This window comes from Syzygium oleosum, unplaced genomic scaffold (assembly GCF_021117445.2).
Source record: "Syzygium oleosum isolate NSW1041296 unplaced genomic scaffold, Sole_v2.1 Sole_v2.02, whole genome shotgun sequence".
In the NCBI taxonomy this organism is placed as follows: Eukaryota; Viridiplantae; Streptophyta; class Magnoliopsida; order Myrtales; family Myrtaceae; genus Syzygium; species Syzygium oleosum.
In genome coordinates, this window is record NW_026607486.1 from 5,221,069 (window position 1) to 5,237,224 (window position 16,156).

A 16,156-nucleotide genomic window follows, 5' to 3' on the forward strand; every position below is an offset into this window, starting at 1 on the left:
AAATTTTATGGGCTAAAGTCGCAAACCTAAAAATATTACGAAAATTTAATCGGTCATAAATTAGAAAGAAAATGGGAGAATAGTGGGAAACAAGACACGAGGAAAATTAAAGTATGCTTTATCAATGATTAATAACAATAAACATGGAAGGTGAAGAAAAGAGACGGGGACCCAGAAGGTTATTTTGGTCAATCGATGATAAAAACGCGCGTCGGTCTACCCTCTGCCTATAATAATCCCACTTTTGTTATCCACATTTGCTATGGGCCGCTCTGTAATGGGCCTAAACATGCGGTGAGCCCATGCAGACGTGGCGGGGGCGTAAGGGCGAAGTTACCCTTTTACCCCCCTCCATCCGTCGTAGGTTTAAATTGCAATTATCAGGTCCTTAAATAATATCAAAAAAATACATGAAAATGCCGAAAACGACCTTCCCCTGTAGATTCAGAACAAAACAAAAATAAAAAGATGCTCTCGTCAATAAATATAAAAAAAGGGAAAGAAAGTTATTCCGTTCTTATCCGCTAACGAAGTTTTCCAGTTTTGTCATTTAAAAAAGAAAATTAGGAAACCTGCTCGACACTTTGCCAAGTTTTTTTTTTTTTTTTTTAATATTATGTAATGGGCATCCCAATATAATATAATATAATATAAATCTTTGGGAAGGAAGGAAGCACCACCAAGCGCCCAGCACACGTGGCACGCAATCACCGCCACGCTCCGTCCCCTCCTCTTATATGCCTCCACATCGCCCCCTCCCCCCACCCTCCCCGTCCTTCGTCTTCGTCTTCCCCGATTCCTCCACAGGCTCTTCTCCTCGATTTCGCTCGCAGTCCCGATCACGAACCCTAGGCGGCACCCCCGCACCGCTCCAGGTTCGCCTTCTCTTTCTCGCTTTATCTCTCGCGTGCGTGCGTGCGTGCGTGTGTGTGTGTCTGTCTACGATGGCTCTCGATCCGTCTTGTCTCCGGCTCTCGAGGCTGGGGGCGGGGTCGGCCCTTTGCGCGCGCGCGCTCGTGCTGGGCGGCGTGCTCGTGCGCTCGTCTGTGTAAATTCCCGCCCAGGTTCGTGCTTTTCCGGCTCCGATCGTCGCTTGATCATCCTCGATCGTGCTTCTGTTCTCTCTTTCGCTCCCTTTTTGTTTTGTCGATTTGTGTGTGCGCGCGCGTTTCAGTGGGGCGTCTGCTAGGTCTCTCGTTTTTTCTTCATTTTTTTCTTGTTTTTGTGGAGGTGGGTCGGCTTTGACTTCTCTCTGGGTGATACAGTGATGTCACGATTTAGTTCGGTGCTTCGAGGTGTCTCCTCACCTGTGAATATGCGGGTGCTTCGTGCCCCTTTGTCCTGGCTTCAGTAGTTATTTGGTCTAAGAGGATGAGAAGGATATTGATTCGCTAGTTTTATTTCTGATCGTGTTTGATGTTCGCGGAGGAGTTAGCTTACAAGGACTTGTCTAGAGTCGGTTAAATAATGACACGGGGTTCTGATACCCTGTTTGCGCATAAACAAGTGAGGGCAATGATTCCGTGGACGTGACACTGCTTCTGAATGTTATGAGGTTCTGGGTGATCGTGCTTTGCATTTGCGTGGAATTGAAATTCGCAGCCGATCGCTCCTGCCCGTGTTTGGTTTGTGGACGGTATGCTTAAGTTTTTGGGGATTCGTCAATCTGGAATTAACTTGGCCAGAATTTTGATTCAGGAAGTAAAGGCTTCAGGAGCTCTTGATTCTGGGATGGCTTCGAAGCGGATTAACAAGGAGTTGAAGGACCTGCAGAAGGACCCTCCTGTTTCTTGCAGTGCTGGTTTGTATTTTTAGCTGCTTAAGTGCTTATCTTTGATTGATTTAAATGAGAAGCTGTTTGATTCTTACTTCTTGAATCATGAATGGTGTGTACATATTCCATGATAATTTATTTGGAGACATATCTGCTCGCGTGGGCTTTTTGTTTGGGATGTGATGGTGTATAAATCGCCAATATAGTTGGTATAGTTATTCATTAGACGAGGTTTTTGAACTATCGGATGAGTGACATTTGTAGATGCGGTGACTGCAAGCTAGTATTTGCACATGGATCATTGTCGCCGCATATGGTTATGTATATACTAGTTGGCACCTCTTTTTCACGTAATGTGAGGATATATACTGCTTAGCACCTTTTGGTTTAGGTTATGATATCAGGTCTAAGCTTTTCATTTCCATTGTTGAAATCGAGCAGATGGCAAGGTTTTGGGCTAATTTTGAAAGGCAATTTGTTATTTTTCTGCATCTCATCATTATTTTCTTCTTGTACTCAGGTCCTGTTGCTGATGACATGTTCCATTGGCAAGCAACAATTATGGGTCCTACAGACAGCCCATTTGCTGGGGGTGTGTTCCTTGTCTCCATTCATTTCCCACCCGATTATCCATTCAAGCCACCCAAGGTAACTTTACCCTATCTCATTGAACTACGCCGTGACTTGATATTGTGTTGTCATGTATCTCTCAATAATTACTCATATCTTGGCATTGTAATTGGATTCTGCAAACTGATGCCTAGTCAGTCGGTTGAGTTTTATGTAACGATTTTGGATGAGAATGTATGCATATTCTTGACAGGTTTCCTTTAGGACAAAAGTTTTCCACCCCAATATTAACAGCAATGGTAGCATTTGTCTCGATATTCTCAAGGAGCAATGGAGCCCTGCCCTTACAATATCGAAGGTAGTCTTCCTGTCCATTAGCATTATTTGACATGGATATTTTTTGGCGACCATCTTGTTTGTGCTCATGTTGGAAATTGGGAATACATTTAAGAGCCGCTTCTTCCTTGCTTGCTTGATAGGGGAGCTTCCAGTAACCAGCACAAATTGAAAGTGCTTTGTTATGCAAATCGGTTTGATTGCCTTCTCTGATTGCATATTTTGCGAATGCAGGTTCTTCTTTCAATATGCTCTCTCCTGACTGATCCGAACCCTGATGATCCTCTGGTTCCAGAGATCGCACACATGTACAAGACGGACAGGGCAAAGTACGAGACCACTGCTCGATCCTGGACTCAAAAGTACGCGATGGGATAGGGCTCTCTTTGGTTATGAGATACATCAGCTCGCCGGCCGTTAGTAATTTTATTGAATAAATAGAAACCAGTGGGTCTGCTGTGGAGAAACTTTTTAGTTTGGTTGGTTGTTATTGTCTCTTTGGGGGTTAGAAGAAGGGTATATGTGGATTCCTTGGAACTGAGGTGCAATTGAGTCGGGTCTTTAAATAGTTTTTAGTCGGGGTGTTTATGTTCTTGCTTTAATTGTCTTGCTGATGGATTTGAATGGTTACGATCCATCGAGTCTGCAAAATACAATTAATGAGTTAATACAAGTTCCTACTAAAATAGTGGTTTGAGTAGTGAATTCTTTCGATCTTATGTATGTAAGAATGCATTGGTATTGGTAAAGTGGTGGTGATCATCATTTGGGAAAAGTTTCCGAACAGAAAATAAACTTGCTATCTTAATCAGTTCCTTCTGGGAGAATTATTCCAAAAGTCCTAAATCTTTCTATTGTTTAAATTTAGTTTTAAATCTTTTGACAACTTGTCATTTTAGTTCTAAACTTTTCAATTGTATTAATTTAGCCATAAATATTTTGATGATTTGTCAATTTAGTTGTAAATTATTTAACGATTTGTCAATTTAGTTATTTTGGTCAATTTTGTTTGGAAATCGCTAACATGGATGCCAGCCATTCTACATGGCGGGGCCTCGCACTGACGTGAATAAAATTTGCTTTTTTTTTTTTTTAAATCATCTTTTTCCTTTTTCCTTTTCTTTCACTTTGGCCAGTGGGCAAATATCGGCCATGGTCGATGACTGGCCATGGTCGGACGAGGGCTTGACCCTCACGGCTAGGGGTGAGCGGTTTTAGGTTCCTTACAGGTTCCACTTGGAATTTACACTCGGATACAGATTTCTCATTTTTGAAACTTGGAACCTATCCGTTGGAACTTGGAACCTAGGATCTACCCCGTCACAGGTTCTAGAGTAGATTTCAGGGTCTAACGGGTTTTTTTTTTAAATTAATTTTTAGTTAAACTAAACGAAAATGAACGCAACAATACCGAACAAGCTTGTCATTCATGATATTATGATTCAAATAAAGACAATTAAAATGAGAAGTCATTGTGTAAATCGATATTATGAGTGAGTGGTTTCATGTTCCATGCAGGTTCTACTTTGAACTTACTCATGAGAATAGGTTTCTCATTTTTTGAAATTTGGAACCTACCATATCATAGGTTCCAGGTTGGTTCTGGGGTCTATCCAGGTTCCATCACTTGCTGTTTTGATCCGCTGACCACAACTTATATTTAGACACGCGATGAATAATAAACATTAACAAGTCATAAAATGAAAGCTCAGACTAGTGATTTTAGGTTATACACTCATCATCTAACGCTATGAAACACCACAGAATCACGTGAAAACATAGGCAAAAAAAATACAAAAAATTTATTTAGATTTCAGGTTCCAGGTTTCACCTAGAACCTGGAATCTGCCCGTCGAAACAGGTTCCCCAATTTTTGAAACCTAGAACCTACCCTACATACCTTAGAACCTATAAGTTTTCATCAGTCAGGTTCTCAGGTTTCAGGGTAGAACCTGGAACCATACTCACCCCTACTCACGGCTAAGGCGAGGGTCGCTTTTTCGGATTTGGTGAGGAACACTCTTGCCCAGGCCATGAGAGTCGAGCTCTCACCAGATCCGGCGAGGGCGGTATTGCCAAATTCGACAAGGGATGCCCTCACCTAGGCCGCGAGGTTTGAGACCTCGCTTGTGGTCGATAGCCGGCCACAGGCTAAAGGGAAAGAAAAGGAAAACAAAAAAGAAAAAAAGAAATTTAAAAAAAATGCAAAAATTATCTATGTCAATATTGGCCACGCCACGTAAGATGGTTGGCATATACGCTAGTAATTTTCTATCAAAATTGATCGGTAGGACTAAATTGGTAAGTCGTTAGAAAGTTTATGACTGAATTGACATAATTAAAAAATTTATAACTAAATTAGCAAGTTGTCAAAAGATTTATGACAAAATTGGAACAATTAAAAGATTTATGACTAAATAGGCAACCGCACAATAATTTTAGGATTTTTTGGACAATTATCCCAAAGTTCTTTTGGTCCAATTTTCTTAAAAAGTATCGATTTTAACTTGGGATTAAATTTTAATTCAAATTCTTTTGTCTAATAAAATAATTCAAACTTCTGTTTGAATCTCAAGTTTAGCCATAACTTCGTTTGTCTCTTTATAAACCACCAATTTTTTTTATCGGTATCTAAATTTGGCTATTGTCAAGTTGTCATCTAATTGATATTCTTAAAATGCGACATGACATTTCATGTGTACTCGGTGATTCATGGCGACGTTGACATGGAAGAATTGCACATAGTTCGAGTGCTTTCCTTGTTTTCGGACGAACCAATTGTGAGATCAAGATTTCGTTTTTTTTTTTTTTTTCAGTTTATGGACACGTTCGGATCTGATGAAGCCCTGGGTAAATTCTTCATTAATTTCGATCTTTGTAGCCAAAATCCAAACATTAAGGGCGCGAATTATAACCATTCTATTTCCCTTTTTTTTTTGTTCCCGGAAATAGATTTGAAACAGAAATCCATTTGATAAAATAATTTCATTTTTCTATTTTCAGGATAAATTTTTAGCTCAGAAATAAGTTTGAAGTTAAAATTTTCTACTTTTCTATTTATGAAACAGAAAAAGAAATAACAATTCTCTTTTTATTATTCGCCATTGCTGCCCACTGCCACCCTGCCGGCCATCCGCCTCCACTCATCCCATCCACCGCCCGCCCATCGACCGTCCGCCTCCACCCGTTGCCATCGCACAGCTGCGGGGAGCATAAATTTAAGAATAATCTATCAAACGAATTTCTATTTCGGGAACATAAATTTTTTGTTTACTCAGAAACTCATATGAGGAATAGAAATAGGGCCGATGAATAGAAATTTTATCATTCGCATCTTAATGCTCACATTTCTTCGTTTAGTTTGGTTTGATACTATTCAAATTTCGATAGTAGCCACGATGACAGTAGAGTTGCTGAGTACACATATAATGACATGTCGAATATTCAATGGATCATTGAATAGAAATTTGACAAGGCTAGATGAGGGTACCAACTGAAAGCAACTGTTTTACGAGACAACAAAAAATATGGACCAATACTTAAGATCTGAATTAAAATTGATATTATTTAAGGGAATTTGGCCCATCGTTTCCTTACCCTCTTTCATCCCAAGCACGGCATGCATGGATATGCATATCGATTTCATGTTTTAAGACTTTCAGGTTCGTCATTTACAAGATGCGATATGTAACTTTTTCATCTATATAAAAATGTTCCAATGACGTAACAATTTTGAATTGTGGACGAAAATACGGTAAATTTCATTTGAGGGTGTTAAACTTTTGTGATCCTACAATCTAAGTCGTCAAACTTTGATATTAGTTACACAGTATATCAAGCTTTCATGTCCTTACACAATATATGTACTCCAATTAATTGCCAAGTGAACCCAAGCTTCAAAAAAGAAAAAGAAAAAGAAAATAATCAGTGAAAAGCAAATTTATTTTAAAAGCATTTTTTGATTTCGAACTCGCATACGTCTAATTTAATGTTGAGCGGTTGCCACCTCGGCACATTACAAATGGGTCCTATTTAGATCATGGTGTTCTAACTACAAAGAAAAAGAAACAAGAAATTGCACTAAGGGTGCGCATGAATACCATTCGTGCTCTGGGAACTATTTCCGAACAGAAATTTTTTTTTTTATTCGTGCCCGGAAACAATTTCTCGAGTATTTGAAGGCGTTTGATAAACTGTCAAAATTTCTATTCCTAGAGTAGAAAGAACAGAAATGCGTTTGGTAACTACACAAAATTTCTATTACCAAATAATATTTTAATAATATTTTGAATTGTTAAATTTTTTTTTCTTTCTACCATTTTCTTCTTTGGCCATGGCCGGTTGTCGGCGACCGCCTGACCAGAAGCCGCGAGGGCGAGGGTGGACCCTCGCCGCTTGGGCGAGGCCGAGAGCCTCGCCAGGTGGTCGCGACGGCGAGGTCGGCCTCGCTCGAGGCGGCGAGGTCGAGCCTCGCAGGTGTGGGTCGTGACGGCGAGGCTCGGCCTCGCCGGATCCGGGCGAGGCCGAGCCTCGCCATCTCTAGGCGAGGCCGACCTTGCCGTTGCGACCCACGGCGAGGCTCGGCCTCGCCCGATCCGGGCGAGGCGACCTCGCCTCCGGCGGCTGCGAGGGCCGTGACGCCCTCGCCGGCCCGGGCTATGGCCGGTTGCCACGGCCGGCCCAAATTTGAGGGAAGAACAACACAAAAATAAGAAAAGAAAAAAAGCGATTCTCGGGAATTGTGCCGAGAAACAAGAAGCAACTTTTTTTTTACTTCTTGTTTTTCGGCAAATTTTGCAAAAATGTCTAGGAACAAAAGTTTTTCGCATTGCTAAACTATTTTGAACAAAAGACGAAATTTTTGTTTACGTTTAAACGGGCTAAGAGTCGGATGATCTAGGAATTATTCCGCTACAACTTTAAGAAAGTCGAAATACTCTTATTGTCTTTATCAATTTTACTAAAAATTTCAGAAAGTTGTGAAAAGGATTGCATATGAATTTACTGGTGGGCATTTGCGTACGATGAAACTTTCAAATATTTAAGATCAACAAAAAGCAAAATGCAAGAAAATTTGGAAAATCGCTCCAAACAAAATCCATTAACATAGCCAACAAATTTCATCTCGAGCCCGTGGTATCACACACGCATCAAATGCCCACGCGCGAGAAGTTAAAGGTAAAAATTCCAGATAATTACCGGCCGGTAGAGTAAAAAAAGGAAAACCCATTATTTTATGTTAAAGGAAAAATACCATAAAAAACTTTAAATTATGCCACTTGTGACAAATTTACCCTGAACTTTTTTTTGTGATATGCCACTTGTGACACATTTATCTCACAACACTTTTGGCCTAAGGGCATTTTCGCCTTTTTCCTTTTTCTGTTTTTTTTTCTTTTGTTTCCCTTTCTTCTCTCTTCCCTCCGCCGGCGTTGGGGTCGGGTGAGAGTTGCCCTCGCCAAAGTATTATGGGGTAAATGTATCATAAATGACATAATTTTGAGTTTTTAGTACCACAAAAAAAAAAGTTAAGGATAAATTTATTACAAGTACCATAATTTGGGATTTTTTATTGTGTTTTCCTTATGATAAAATAAGATAATAAATTACAGATGGAGAGACACGTGAATGTCATGTGTATTTCTGCAAATCTCGTCGTCAATTGCCAAAAAAAATGATAAATCGGCACCGTCTTCTCTCTCTCTCCCTCTCTCTGTGGATTCGACGGGATCCAGTCACCGTCAAGTTGCTGTTGGCCCTCTCCCTCACTATAAATCGCTTTTTCTTCTCCTTCATGAAATTCTGCTTAAAGGGATATTGACGCAACCTCCGTCCGATATCGGGTATCTGTTCTGCGAGATTTTTGGCGTTCCCAGATCGGTCCCCCCGCGTCTCCTCCAATCGCACGAATCCGCCCGAGAGAGGTGAATCCCCAGTGGTCTCTTGTGTGTTCTTCGTTCGTTCTTTGTTTTTGTTTGCTCTTCATTCGATTCGATTTCGTCGCCCGAGAATCGATTCTGGCACCCTTCCGATTTCCATCGTCTCGCGGTTTTGGCTCCGCGTCTAGCCCCCACAGCTCGAGCCGCGAGGGTTGTTTTTCTTTTTTTTTGTTTCTTGGCTTTTTGCCGCGCCGCGGCTTTTGGCTTCCTGTTGCGTATCGAGCTTGTTCTGGGGGTTCATGCGTTCGGTGGCCCCGTGCGCGCGCGGTGTTTGTTTGCTCTTGTTGTTGCCGCGATTTACTTGTCGTCGTCGAGGTTGGGGCACCGGTAGGGAGGGATTAGGTTGTTGCCGTTCCGCCGTTCGTGTCGAGTTCGCGCAAAGCATGTGGCTCGTGAGTGGTGTGGGGGGCGCTTAGGAGTGTTGTGAGCGCGTGGGAGGGTATTTTGTCAAATGGGTTGGTTCCTACTGCCTTGCTGTTCGTGTTGTTAGTGTGTTGCAGTGATGGGATTGGGGGGGGAGAGGGGAACGAAATTTGAGTGGGGGATTTGCTCTGTCGAAAGTAGCGCGATTTAATCGCTTCAGCGTTCGCATTTCTGGAGTGTGGACAATTGGTTCTACATGGTTTCATGAACGCCATGTTACCCTCCCCTTCTCCTTATACAGGTGATAAGTATGATTGGCGTATCATTTGTTGTTTGTTGCTTTCTTTTGTGGTTTTGGGTCACAAGGGAAGATGAGCTCCTGGGTATTAATCAGTGTAGGTGGTTTCATGTGCTCGAGGGGAAGATTGTTGTAGCTTATGCTCCTTATAGTATCGATTGCACCGCCATTTTTCACCTCATAGAGCTGGTGAACACGCTTTTCAGTCCTTTCAAAAAAAAAAAAAAAATTTCCTGGGGTTCGTATGTTCTTTGCCCTCCCCTTCTTGTTTATTTCATTGTGCACTCTGTATCATTTGGCAAACTGTGTAGAAAGGTCTACATGATTTTGTTCAATGTAGCTTTCTCTGTTTGTTTTTGGTAATCTTATGTCAATTTGCTTTTCAGTAGGTTCATTGTTGGGATAAAGATGTCCCATTACCAAGGGGACGATGGTGAGTATGTGGCAGACGACTATGAAGCAGAAGATGTTGATGTTGATGAAGAGTTCCGTGGGGCCGACCCAGAATCTGATGTTGATGAATTAGACATGTCGGTTAGTAATCCGTTTTGTTATCATTACAATTGTATTCAAGGCTCATTTTATTATAATCTGTGTTTCAAGCATTTTGAACTGTTTTTCAGTTCGGCCCTTACATAGCAGTGACTCATTTTTGCCCCCTCTCTCTCTCTCCCCCCTTTTTATTCGCTGGGTATTTCTCTTACGCAGAATAATAGATTTACCGATACTACTGCTGATCAAGCAAGAAGAGGAAGAGATATTCAGGGAATTCCTTGGGAAAGGCTTAGCATCACAAGGGGGAAGTACCGGCAGACTAGGCTAGAACAATATAAGAATTATGAAAATGTTCCTCAGTCTGGAGAGAAATCAGAGAAGGTAAAAACAGTCTGTTTTGCGATCTTTTCCTCTCTTTTCAACATCCATTTTTATCAATAGGGAATAATAGGGATTGTAGGTGTATTTGTTGGATCAATGTCAGTCTACAACCATTTGATGTGTGTGTCTACATCACAGGATTGCACAGTTACAGAGAAAGGTAACTCATTTTATGAGTTTAGACGGAACTCAAGATCGGTCAAATCTACTATTCTTCATTTCCAGGTAAGCGGAGGGTGGTTTTGCATCCTATTGCTGTTGTTTATCTGCATATTACTTAAGTTTTTTAAGGTGGGGAGCCCCTAGAGTGTCTATTAGGGTTCTGAAGTATCAATTGATATCTGCACGTTGAAATAAATTGGTCATTTCAGCCCATGGTATTACAATCAATAGTGGGTTTCTTTTATTGATTGGGCAAGTTAAAAGTTTTTACAGTTTTGCGGGGTGTAGGACTGATCATATCATCATCTTTTTTGGTCATTGTAGTTGAGGAACTTGGTTTGGGCAACATCAAAGCACGATGTTTACTTGATGTCAAACTATTCTGTCGTTCATTGGTCTTCATTGACGGGCAAGAAGTCTGAAGTTCTTAATCTCGCAGGACATGTGGCACCAAATGAGGTGGGTACTCTTCATATATCACTCTATCGAGGTTTATGATTATTGCGAGCTACTAATTAACAAGATAAATCTTGTTCTCAGAAACATCCTGGAAGCTTGTTGGAAGGATTTACGCAGACTCAAGTTAGTACTCTAGCAGTAAAGGATAGATTTCTAGTTGCAGGCGGGTTTCAGGGAGAGCTCATATGTAAGGTAAATTCTGTAACAGTGGACTCAGATTGGGTAAAAAATTTTCTCTATGTTTAGATGATTGCATATAAGCATATTAAGATCGAGGGTTCTTCACAAAATATCCAATTATTCGGCTTAAACATTTGATTTGGTAAGTTTTCTTCATGGATGCTCTCAAATATGATCCAGAGCTGTGATTTTCAGATATATTGTCTTTTTAGTGGGATGATCAGGGAATTGCCTTGGCTGCAATTATATTATTTAAAAGAGTGCTGTGAGTTAAACATTGGCATACCTATCGGTAAGATTTTATCACTTATCCTGTTGGTGTGCAGTTTCTAGATCGGCCTGGAATTAGCTTCTGTTCCAGGACAACTTATGATGATAATGCCATCACAAATGCGGTTGAGATATATGTCAGTCCCAGGTCCAGTGTTGCTACCTCAATGATCTTTCCCTCGTCAAATTAGTTCCGTTAAATATGATGCTAATTCCTTTTATTAATTTTTCAGCGGTGGAATTCACTTTATAGCATCGAACAATGACTGTGGAGTCAGAGACTTTGATATGGAAAGTTTTGAACTGTCTAAACATTTCCGTTACCCTTGGCCTGTGAATGTAAGGGTCTTGCATTTTCCTTCTTTGGTTATTTGAGAAATGGTTTCGGTTTCGATAGTTATTGTTGGTCTCTTTTTCTGAGAATGGGTTTTTGTGTATTTATTTATTCGGTTGCAGCATACTTCTTTGAGTCCGGATGGGAAGCTCCTTGTCATAGTTGGCGATGATCCTGATGGTATTCTGGTTGATGCAAAAACTGGAAAAGTAATATACTCTTCCACATCTTGTCTGCTTAGTTCGTTTTATCAGATATATTTGAATTCTTTATACTTACCAGAGTACTCATTCTTTGCAGACAATCATGCCGTTATGCGGGCATTTGGATTTCTCCTTTGCATCTGAGTGGCACCCAGATGGCGTCACTTTTGCTACGGGAAACCAGGACAAAACTTGTAGGATTTGGGACATACGGAACTTATCTAAGTCGATTGCTGTTTTGAAAGGCAACCTTGGAGCCATACGGTCTATCCGCTATACATCCGATGGCCGGTATATGGCGATGGCAGAACCTGCAGATTTCGTCCATGTCTACGATACAAAAGCGGGGTACGAGAAAGAGCAGGAGATCGACTTTTTCGGTGAGATATCCGGCATGTCATTCAGTCCCGACACTGAGTCGCTTTTCATCGGAGTCTGGGACCGAACATATGGTAGCCTCCTCGAGTATGCCCGGCGACGGAACTTCTCGTACCTAGACTCCCTCATCTGAGCAGAATGTGCGGTCACTGTTAATAATCTTCTTTTGGCTGTGCAGCTTTTTGGATGATATTTGTGTGAGTGCGTAGACAGAGCATGGTGCACTGGGGAGTTCCATTTTGTGAGGGTGAAATATTGTATAATGTATATAAGTCACTAGAATTGTTGATGTCTAGTAAGATTTTAGTTGGCACAGAGCTTCTCATGCTCAAAACAAGCTCTCCTTTCTGCAGAAGACCCTCTTCCAATTGGCATAACCTCCATTGTCATAGCTTGAATATAATCTATACAAAATACATGCTGAAGAGTATTTCTAATAAAATCACCTCTTCTAATGAGGCATTAGACTCATAATAGCTAGATTGCCTCTCTCAAACTTAGAAATTTGTTGCATTTGTCACAAAATGCTTCACCTAAGCGCCAGTTGAGGTTACGTGTACTATTCGCTGATGAGCATTTATCATGGACTCTTCACCTTAATCATTTGTCTTTGATTATAATTAATCATATTCGACCACTCAAATTTTCTCATAAAATCTGCATTTATGTTAAAGAGCAAATGACTGCCCAAATTCTTAACGGTGCTTAGTTTTTTTTATTATGATTATTCGTTTTAAGATAAGATAACTTCTTTTTTATCTTTTAATCCTGCGCAACATGCGGATGCATGTCTATTTTATCGACATTTGTTGATTTGATTGTAAGACGAAAGGACCAAAGCACGGACTTGGTTGGACATGGAAGATGTTAACGAAATTCGGTGTCGACTCCCACCGGTCGTGTAGTAGTTATCAGTAATGATTACAATGTTTGACCCGTCCATCAGATTAACGGGGGTCTCAAATTAGCTCCAATATTATCTACCGAGAAAAACTCTGGAAGCTTATGAAGAAACAACGAGTTCTTAATGATCATGTGCAAAGACTCCCACATGATTAAGAAGACAATATCCAATGGAGACAATAAAAGAATTACACACCACATCGCTAATCGGAAAATGCAGTTTCTTTGGGACGGGGTGTCAGCGATTCGAGTTAAGTTGAGCTGATACGGTGCCAAGTTCGAGCTCGCCTCGACTTGCCTATTTGATGCTCGAAACCCAGTTGGAGCTCGATCGAATATCAAAATTTTTTGTCAAGCTTGAGTCTATTCGATCGCCATCTATTTATAGAGGAACTCGCGTTCAACGTCAAAGGTCTAATAGCAAGTTTGAATAACGTAGGTATACCTTGAAATTTTTTTAAAACCTTAGAGGTGCTAGATGTATATACCTTCTCTAACTCCTTAAATTCGATCTAACTTTCTCTATTATTTTTTATCGTTGGAAGATGAACTGATACTGTTTGGTTTCCTCTTCTCTTCTCCTTGCCGGCTTAGGCGCCACATGGAACGAAAAATCTCTCATCCGAAAAGGGCCAATCAAATCCGTCCACGTCACCTCCCAAAATCTCTCTCTCTTCAATTTCCATCCTCACAACCTTTCTCTCCTCACCCCTCCCACCTTTTATCATCATATCATATCATATCAATCCTATCCCCTCCACTCCATCTCTCTCCCTCCTCCATTGCTTCCACCCACAACCCTCCGCACACTCACCAACATTTCTCCGACGATGGCCGCCGCATCCTCCGCCGTCTTCTCTCTCGCCGCCGGCGCCACCTCGAGGCGCCACGACAGCGGCCTCTCTCCCGCCAACATCTCCTTCCAAGGCCTCAGGCCCCTCGCCAACAAGGCCACCAAGGTTTCCTCCTCCTCCTCCGCCGCCGCCGCCGCCGCCGCACCGAGGCGGTCGGGGGCGATACGGGCGGAGCTGAGCGCGCCGGTGGTGATAAGCCTGAGCACGGGGCTGTCGCTGTTCCTGGGGAGGTTCGTGTTCTTCAACTTCCAGAGGGAGAACGTGGCCAAGCAGGTGCCGGTGCAGAACGGGAAGACCCACTTCGAGGCCGGCGACGTCAGGGCCCAGGAGTACGTGAACCTCCTCAAGTCCAACGACCCCGTCGGCTTCAACATCGTGGACGTCCTCGCCTGGGGCTCCATCGGCCACATCGTCGCCTACTACATCCTCGCCACCAGCAGCAACGGCTACGACCCCAAGTTCTTTGGTTGAACCCCGCTCCCCTCGCGTGGTTTTGTCGTAATTCAGTCACTAAAGTCAAGAACCCGTATCTGTATAGCTTCTCTTATCATGGATTAGTCGCTCCTCTATATTAGCTTGCTTTCTTCCAGCTCCTCTCGTCAGCTCCTTCTGTTGGAATCCTACTGTGTGAACCGTGAAGTTCTGCGATTCTTTTCTGCGATTCAGTTCTCTGTGTTAAGGTCCAGATATGATTTTGCTTTGGGATCGATTTCAGCCTGGCCAAGTATGAATTCATGATTACATCATTGACAGGGTTTACTTGTATAGAAGTTTCGTCACGGTTTGGTCTCCTCCTTTTGAAGAAAAGAAAGAAAGAAAAAAAATACTATACAAAAGCACGTATTGAGAATTGACATGTCTGACCGCAAAACTTACATTTTCTGAAGCATACGAGTTAGTTTTGACTAATTAAATGAACCCAAATAGCATATTGTCAAAATAAAAGTTGTTATTCAAAAACATAATTATTAGGTCGCTAAATCTCCGGTAGACTTTCGCATAAAATTAAATTGAATTTCTTCGTTTGTGCAACGGTTTAGATTCATGTCCTAAAACGATCACAATTTCTTCGTCTGTCTATTTTCTATATGCCGTTTTCGCTTGGTGTAATGTTAAGTGACACGGGTAGCCCGTCTTTACGATTAAAAAGATATTTTTCTTTGCGAAAATAATTGAAGAGCGATACTTTTTTATGGAAATTTTATAGGCATGCGTGAGTAAGACGGGGATGACGGGAGACAACGAGAATAGTCAAAGCTGAGACTTCGTAATTCATCTGATCTCGGGTCAATGGTTGGCTTAGGAATCTCGGTTGATGAATTACATTGAATTCCAGCTTTGAGTTTGATTTTGCATTTGGACCAAAGAAGGGAAAAGCTCGTAAAAGAACTGAATTGCTCATCGATTTAAGTTATGTATGTGCACGAGGATTGAGTGATGGTGTTGTTATATGTGTTCTTTCAACTCGTCGGTGTTGTTATTGTTATCGTATCTATACGGAAATGGTGCTTGGGAGACTGAACCTAGGCGCGCACCGCCTTTTGACAAAGCGGTAGCTACTAGGGAAGGAAATCTTGGCGTGTGCTCATCACCACCGATGATGATACGAGATTCGGTGATCGGCCGCCGGACAAACCCGTCTCTGTGGAAGCGAGTCTCTACAGACTGTACAAAATTGATTTATCTTTCGATTGTGCAATTAGCATACTTATCTTGAAGTTATGTACCTCTTTTTCGCGTGAAATAAAATCTTTCTTTCGACCAAAAAAGAAAAGCGCGTCGGACATGGTGTCGTGGTCCAATCAAGTTGATTCCTATCTTATGGATCGAATGGGGTTATTACGATTTTCTGAAGGCACATAAGATCAATTTAGGAAGATTACACATAACAAAACTACACGGTTTGTTTGTTATACAGGCTAATCAAATCTCCGATTCGAAATTTCGAAATTGCTAATCGGATTGACTTTATCCATGCTCGATTTGTACGTAATTTTAAAGCGAAATTGAGTCCCAACAGTACTTAGCTCCACCCACGTAGCTGTCAAATACGTGAAACCCTCTTTGGAAAAAAAATACTTCAACGTGTGTCCCTATTGCTTTCTTCTTAATCACATAAATAGAAGTGCTTACGAGTCGGTATCAACATATGGGTCTAATTCAATCCGACTAGTAATTGAGGGTGCGTTTGTTTGCGAAAAATGGACGACTTGCAAAACATTTTCATAAAAACAATTGCTTATATTGCTGATAAAAA

At 41.5% G+C, this 16,156-nt stretch overlaps 3 protein-coding genes and 1 long non-coding RNA gene across 6 annotated transcripts; all 4 read left to right on the forward strand.

The window, feature by feature from the left end:
- The first annotated feature begins 736 nt into the window (after nucleotides 1-736).
- LOC115667771 (ubiquitin-conjugating enzyme E2-17 kDa-like) lies at nucleotides 737-3,385 on the forward strand. Its single transcript, XM_030589318.2, has 5 exons — nucleotides 737-875; nucleotides 1,699-1,801; nucleotides 2,295-2,422; nucleotides 2,598-2,702; nucleotides 2,915-3,385. The coding sequence occupies exons 1-5, from the start codon at nucleotides 738-740 to the stop codon at nucleotides 3,056-3,058; spliced, it is 618 nt and encodes a 205-aa protein (XP_030445178.2). The 5' UTR covers nucleotide 737; the 3' UTR covers nucleotides 3,059-3,385.
- LOC130137435 (uncharacterized) lies at nucleotides 933-1,589 on the forward strand. The gene is made up of 2 exons (XR_008815876.1): nucleotides 933-1,064; nucleotides 1,508-1,589. It is a non-coding gene; the product is annotated as an uncharacterized LOC130137435 (long non-coding RNA).
- A 4,993-nt stretch (nucleotides 3,386-8,378) lies between the features above and the next one.
- LOC115667516 (uncharacterized WD repeat-containing protein C2A9.03) lies at nucleotides 8,379-12,584 on the forward strand. Of its 3 annotated transcripts, none has more exons than XM_030589083.2 (10): nucleotides 8,379-8,604; nucleotides 9,667-9,814; nucleotides 9,989-10,156; nucleotides 10,295-10,381; nucleotides 10,643-10,777; nucleotides 10,859-10,969; nucleotides 11,284-11,375; nucleotides 11,461-11,566; nucleotides 11,684-11,770; nucleotides 11,862-12,584. In XM_030589083.2, exons 2-10 carry the CDS (start codon nucleotides 9,689-9,691, stop codon nucleotides 12,273-12,275), a joined length of 1,326 nt encoding a protein of 441 aa, XP_030444943.1. In that variant the 5' UTR covers nucleotides 8,379-8,604; nucleotides 9,667-9,688; the 3' UTR covers nucleotides 12,276-12,584. The 3 variants fall into 3 exon arrangements, with proteins under 3 accessions (XP_030444943.1, XP_030444948.1, XP_056164909.1); XM_030589088.2 differs by having other exon boundaries at nucleotides 8,477-8,604; nucleotides 9,670-9,814; XM_056308934.1 differs by lacking the exon at nucleotides 8,379-8,604 and adding an exon at nucleotides 8,632-8,770 and having other exon boundaries at nucleotides 9,670-9,814.
- Nucleotides 12,585-13,771: 1,187 nt separating this feature from the next.
- On the forward strand, nucleotides 13,772-14,488 carry LOC115667763 (photosystem I reaction center subunit V, chloroplastic). The gene has a single exon (XM_030589309.2). The coding sequence runs from the start codon at nucleotides 13,876-13,878 to the stop codon at nucleotides 14,368-14,370; it is 495 nt and encodes a 164-aa protein (XP_030445169.1). The 5' UTR covers nucleotides 13,772-13,875; the 3' UTR covers nucleotides 14,371-14,488.
- The last annotated feature ends 1,668 nt before the right edge of the window (nucleotides 14,489-16,156 follow it).

Excerpts from the sequence above, each read along its gene's own strand:
- LOC115667763 (XM_030589309.2), top strand. The coding sequence starts at position 13,876 with ATGGCCGCCGCATCCTCCGCCGTCTTCTCTCTCGCCGCCGGCGCCACC.
- LOC115667516 (XM_030589083.2), top strand. The coding sequence starts at position 9,689 with ATGTCCCATTACCAAGGGGACGATGGTGAGTATGTGGCAGACGACTAT. Across the intron at positions 10,157-10,294 it reads CTGGAGAGAAATCAGAGAAG|GATTGCACAGTTACAGAGAA; the intron begins GTAAAAACAGTC and ends TCTACATCACAG. Across the intron at positions 10,382-10,642 it reads CTACTATTCTTCATTTCCAG|TTGAGGAACTTGGTTTGGGC; the intron begins GTAAGCGGAGGG and ends TGGTCATTGTAG.
- LOC115667771 (XM_030589318.2), top strand. The coding sequence starts at position 738 with ATGCCTCCACATCGCCCCCTCCCCCCACCCTCCCCGTCCTTCGTCTTC. Across the intron at positions 1,802-2,294 it reads TCCTGTTTCTTGCAGTGCTG|GTCCTGTTGCTGATGACATG; the intron begins GTTTGTATTTTT and ends TCTTGTACTCAG. Across the intron at positions 2,703-2,914 it reads CTGCCCTTACAATATCGAAG|GTTCTTCTTTCAATATGCTC; the intron begins GTAGTCTTCCTG and ends TTGCGAATGCAG.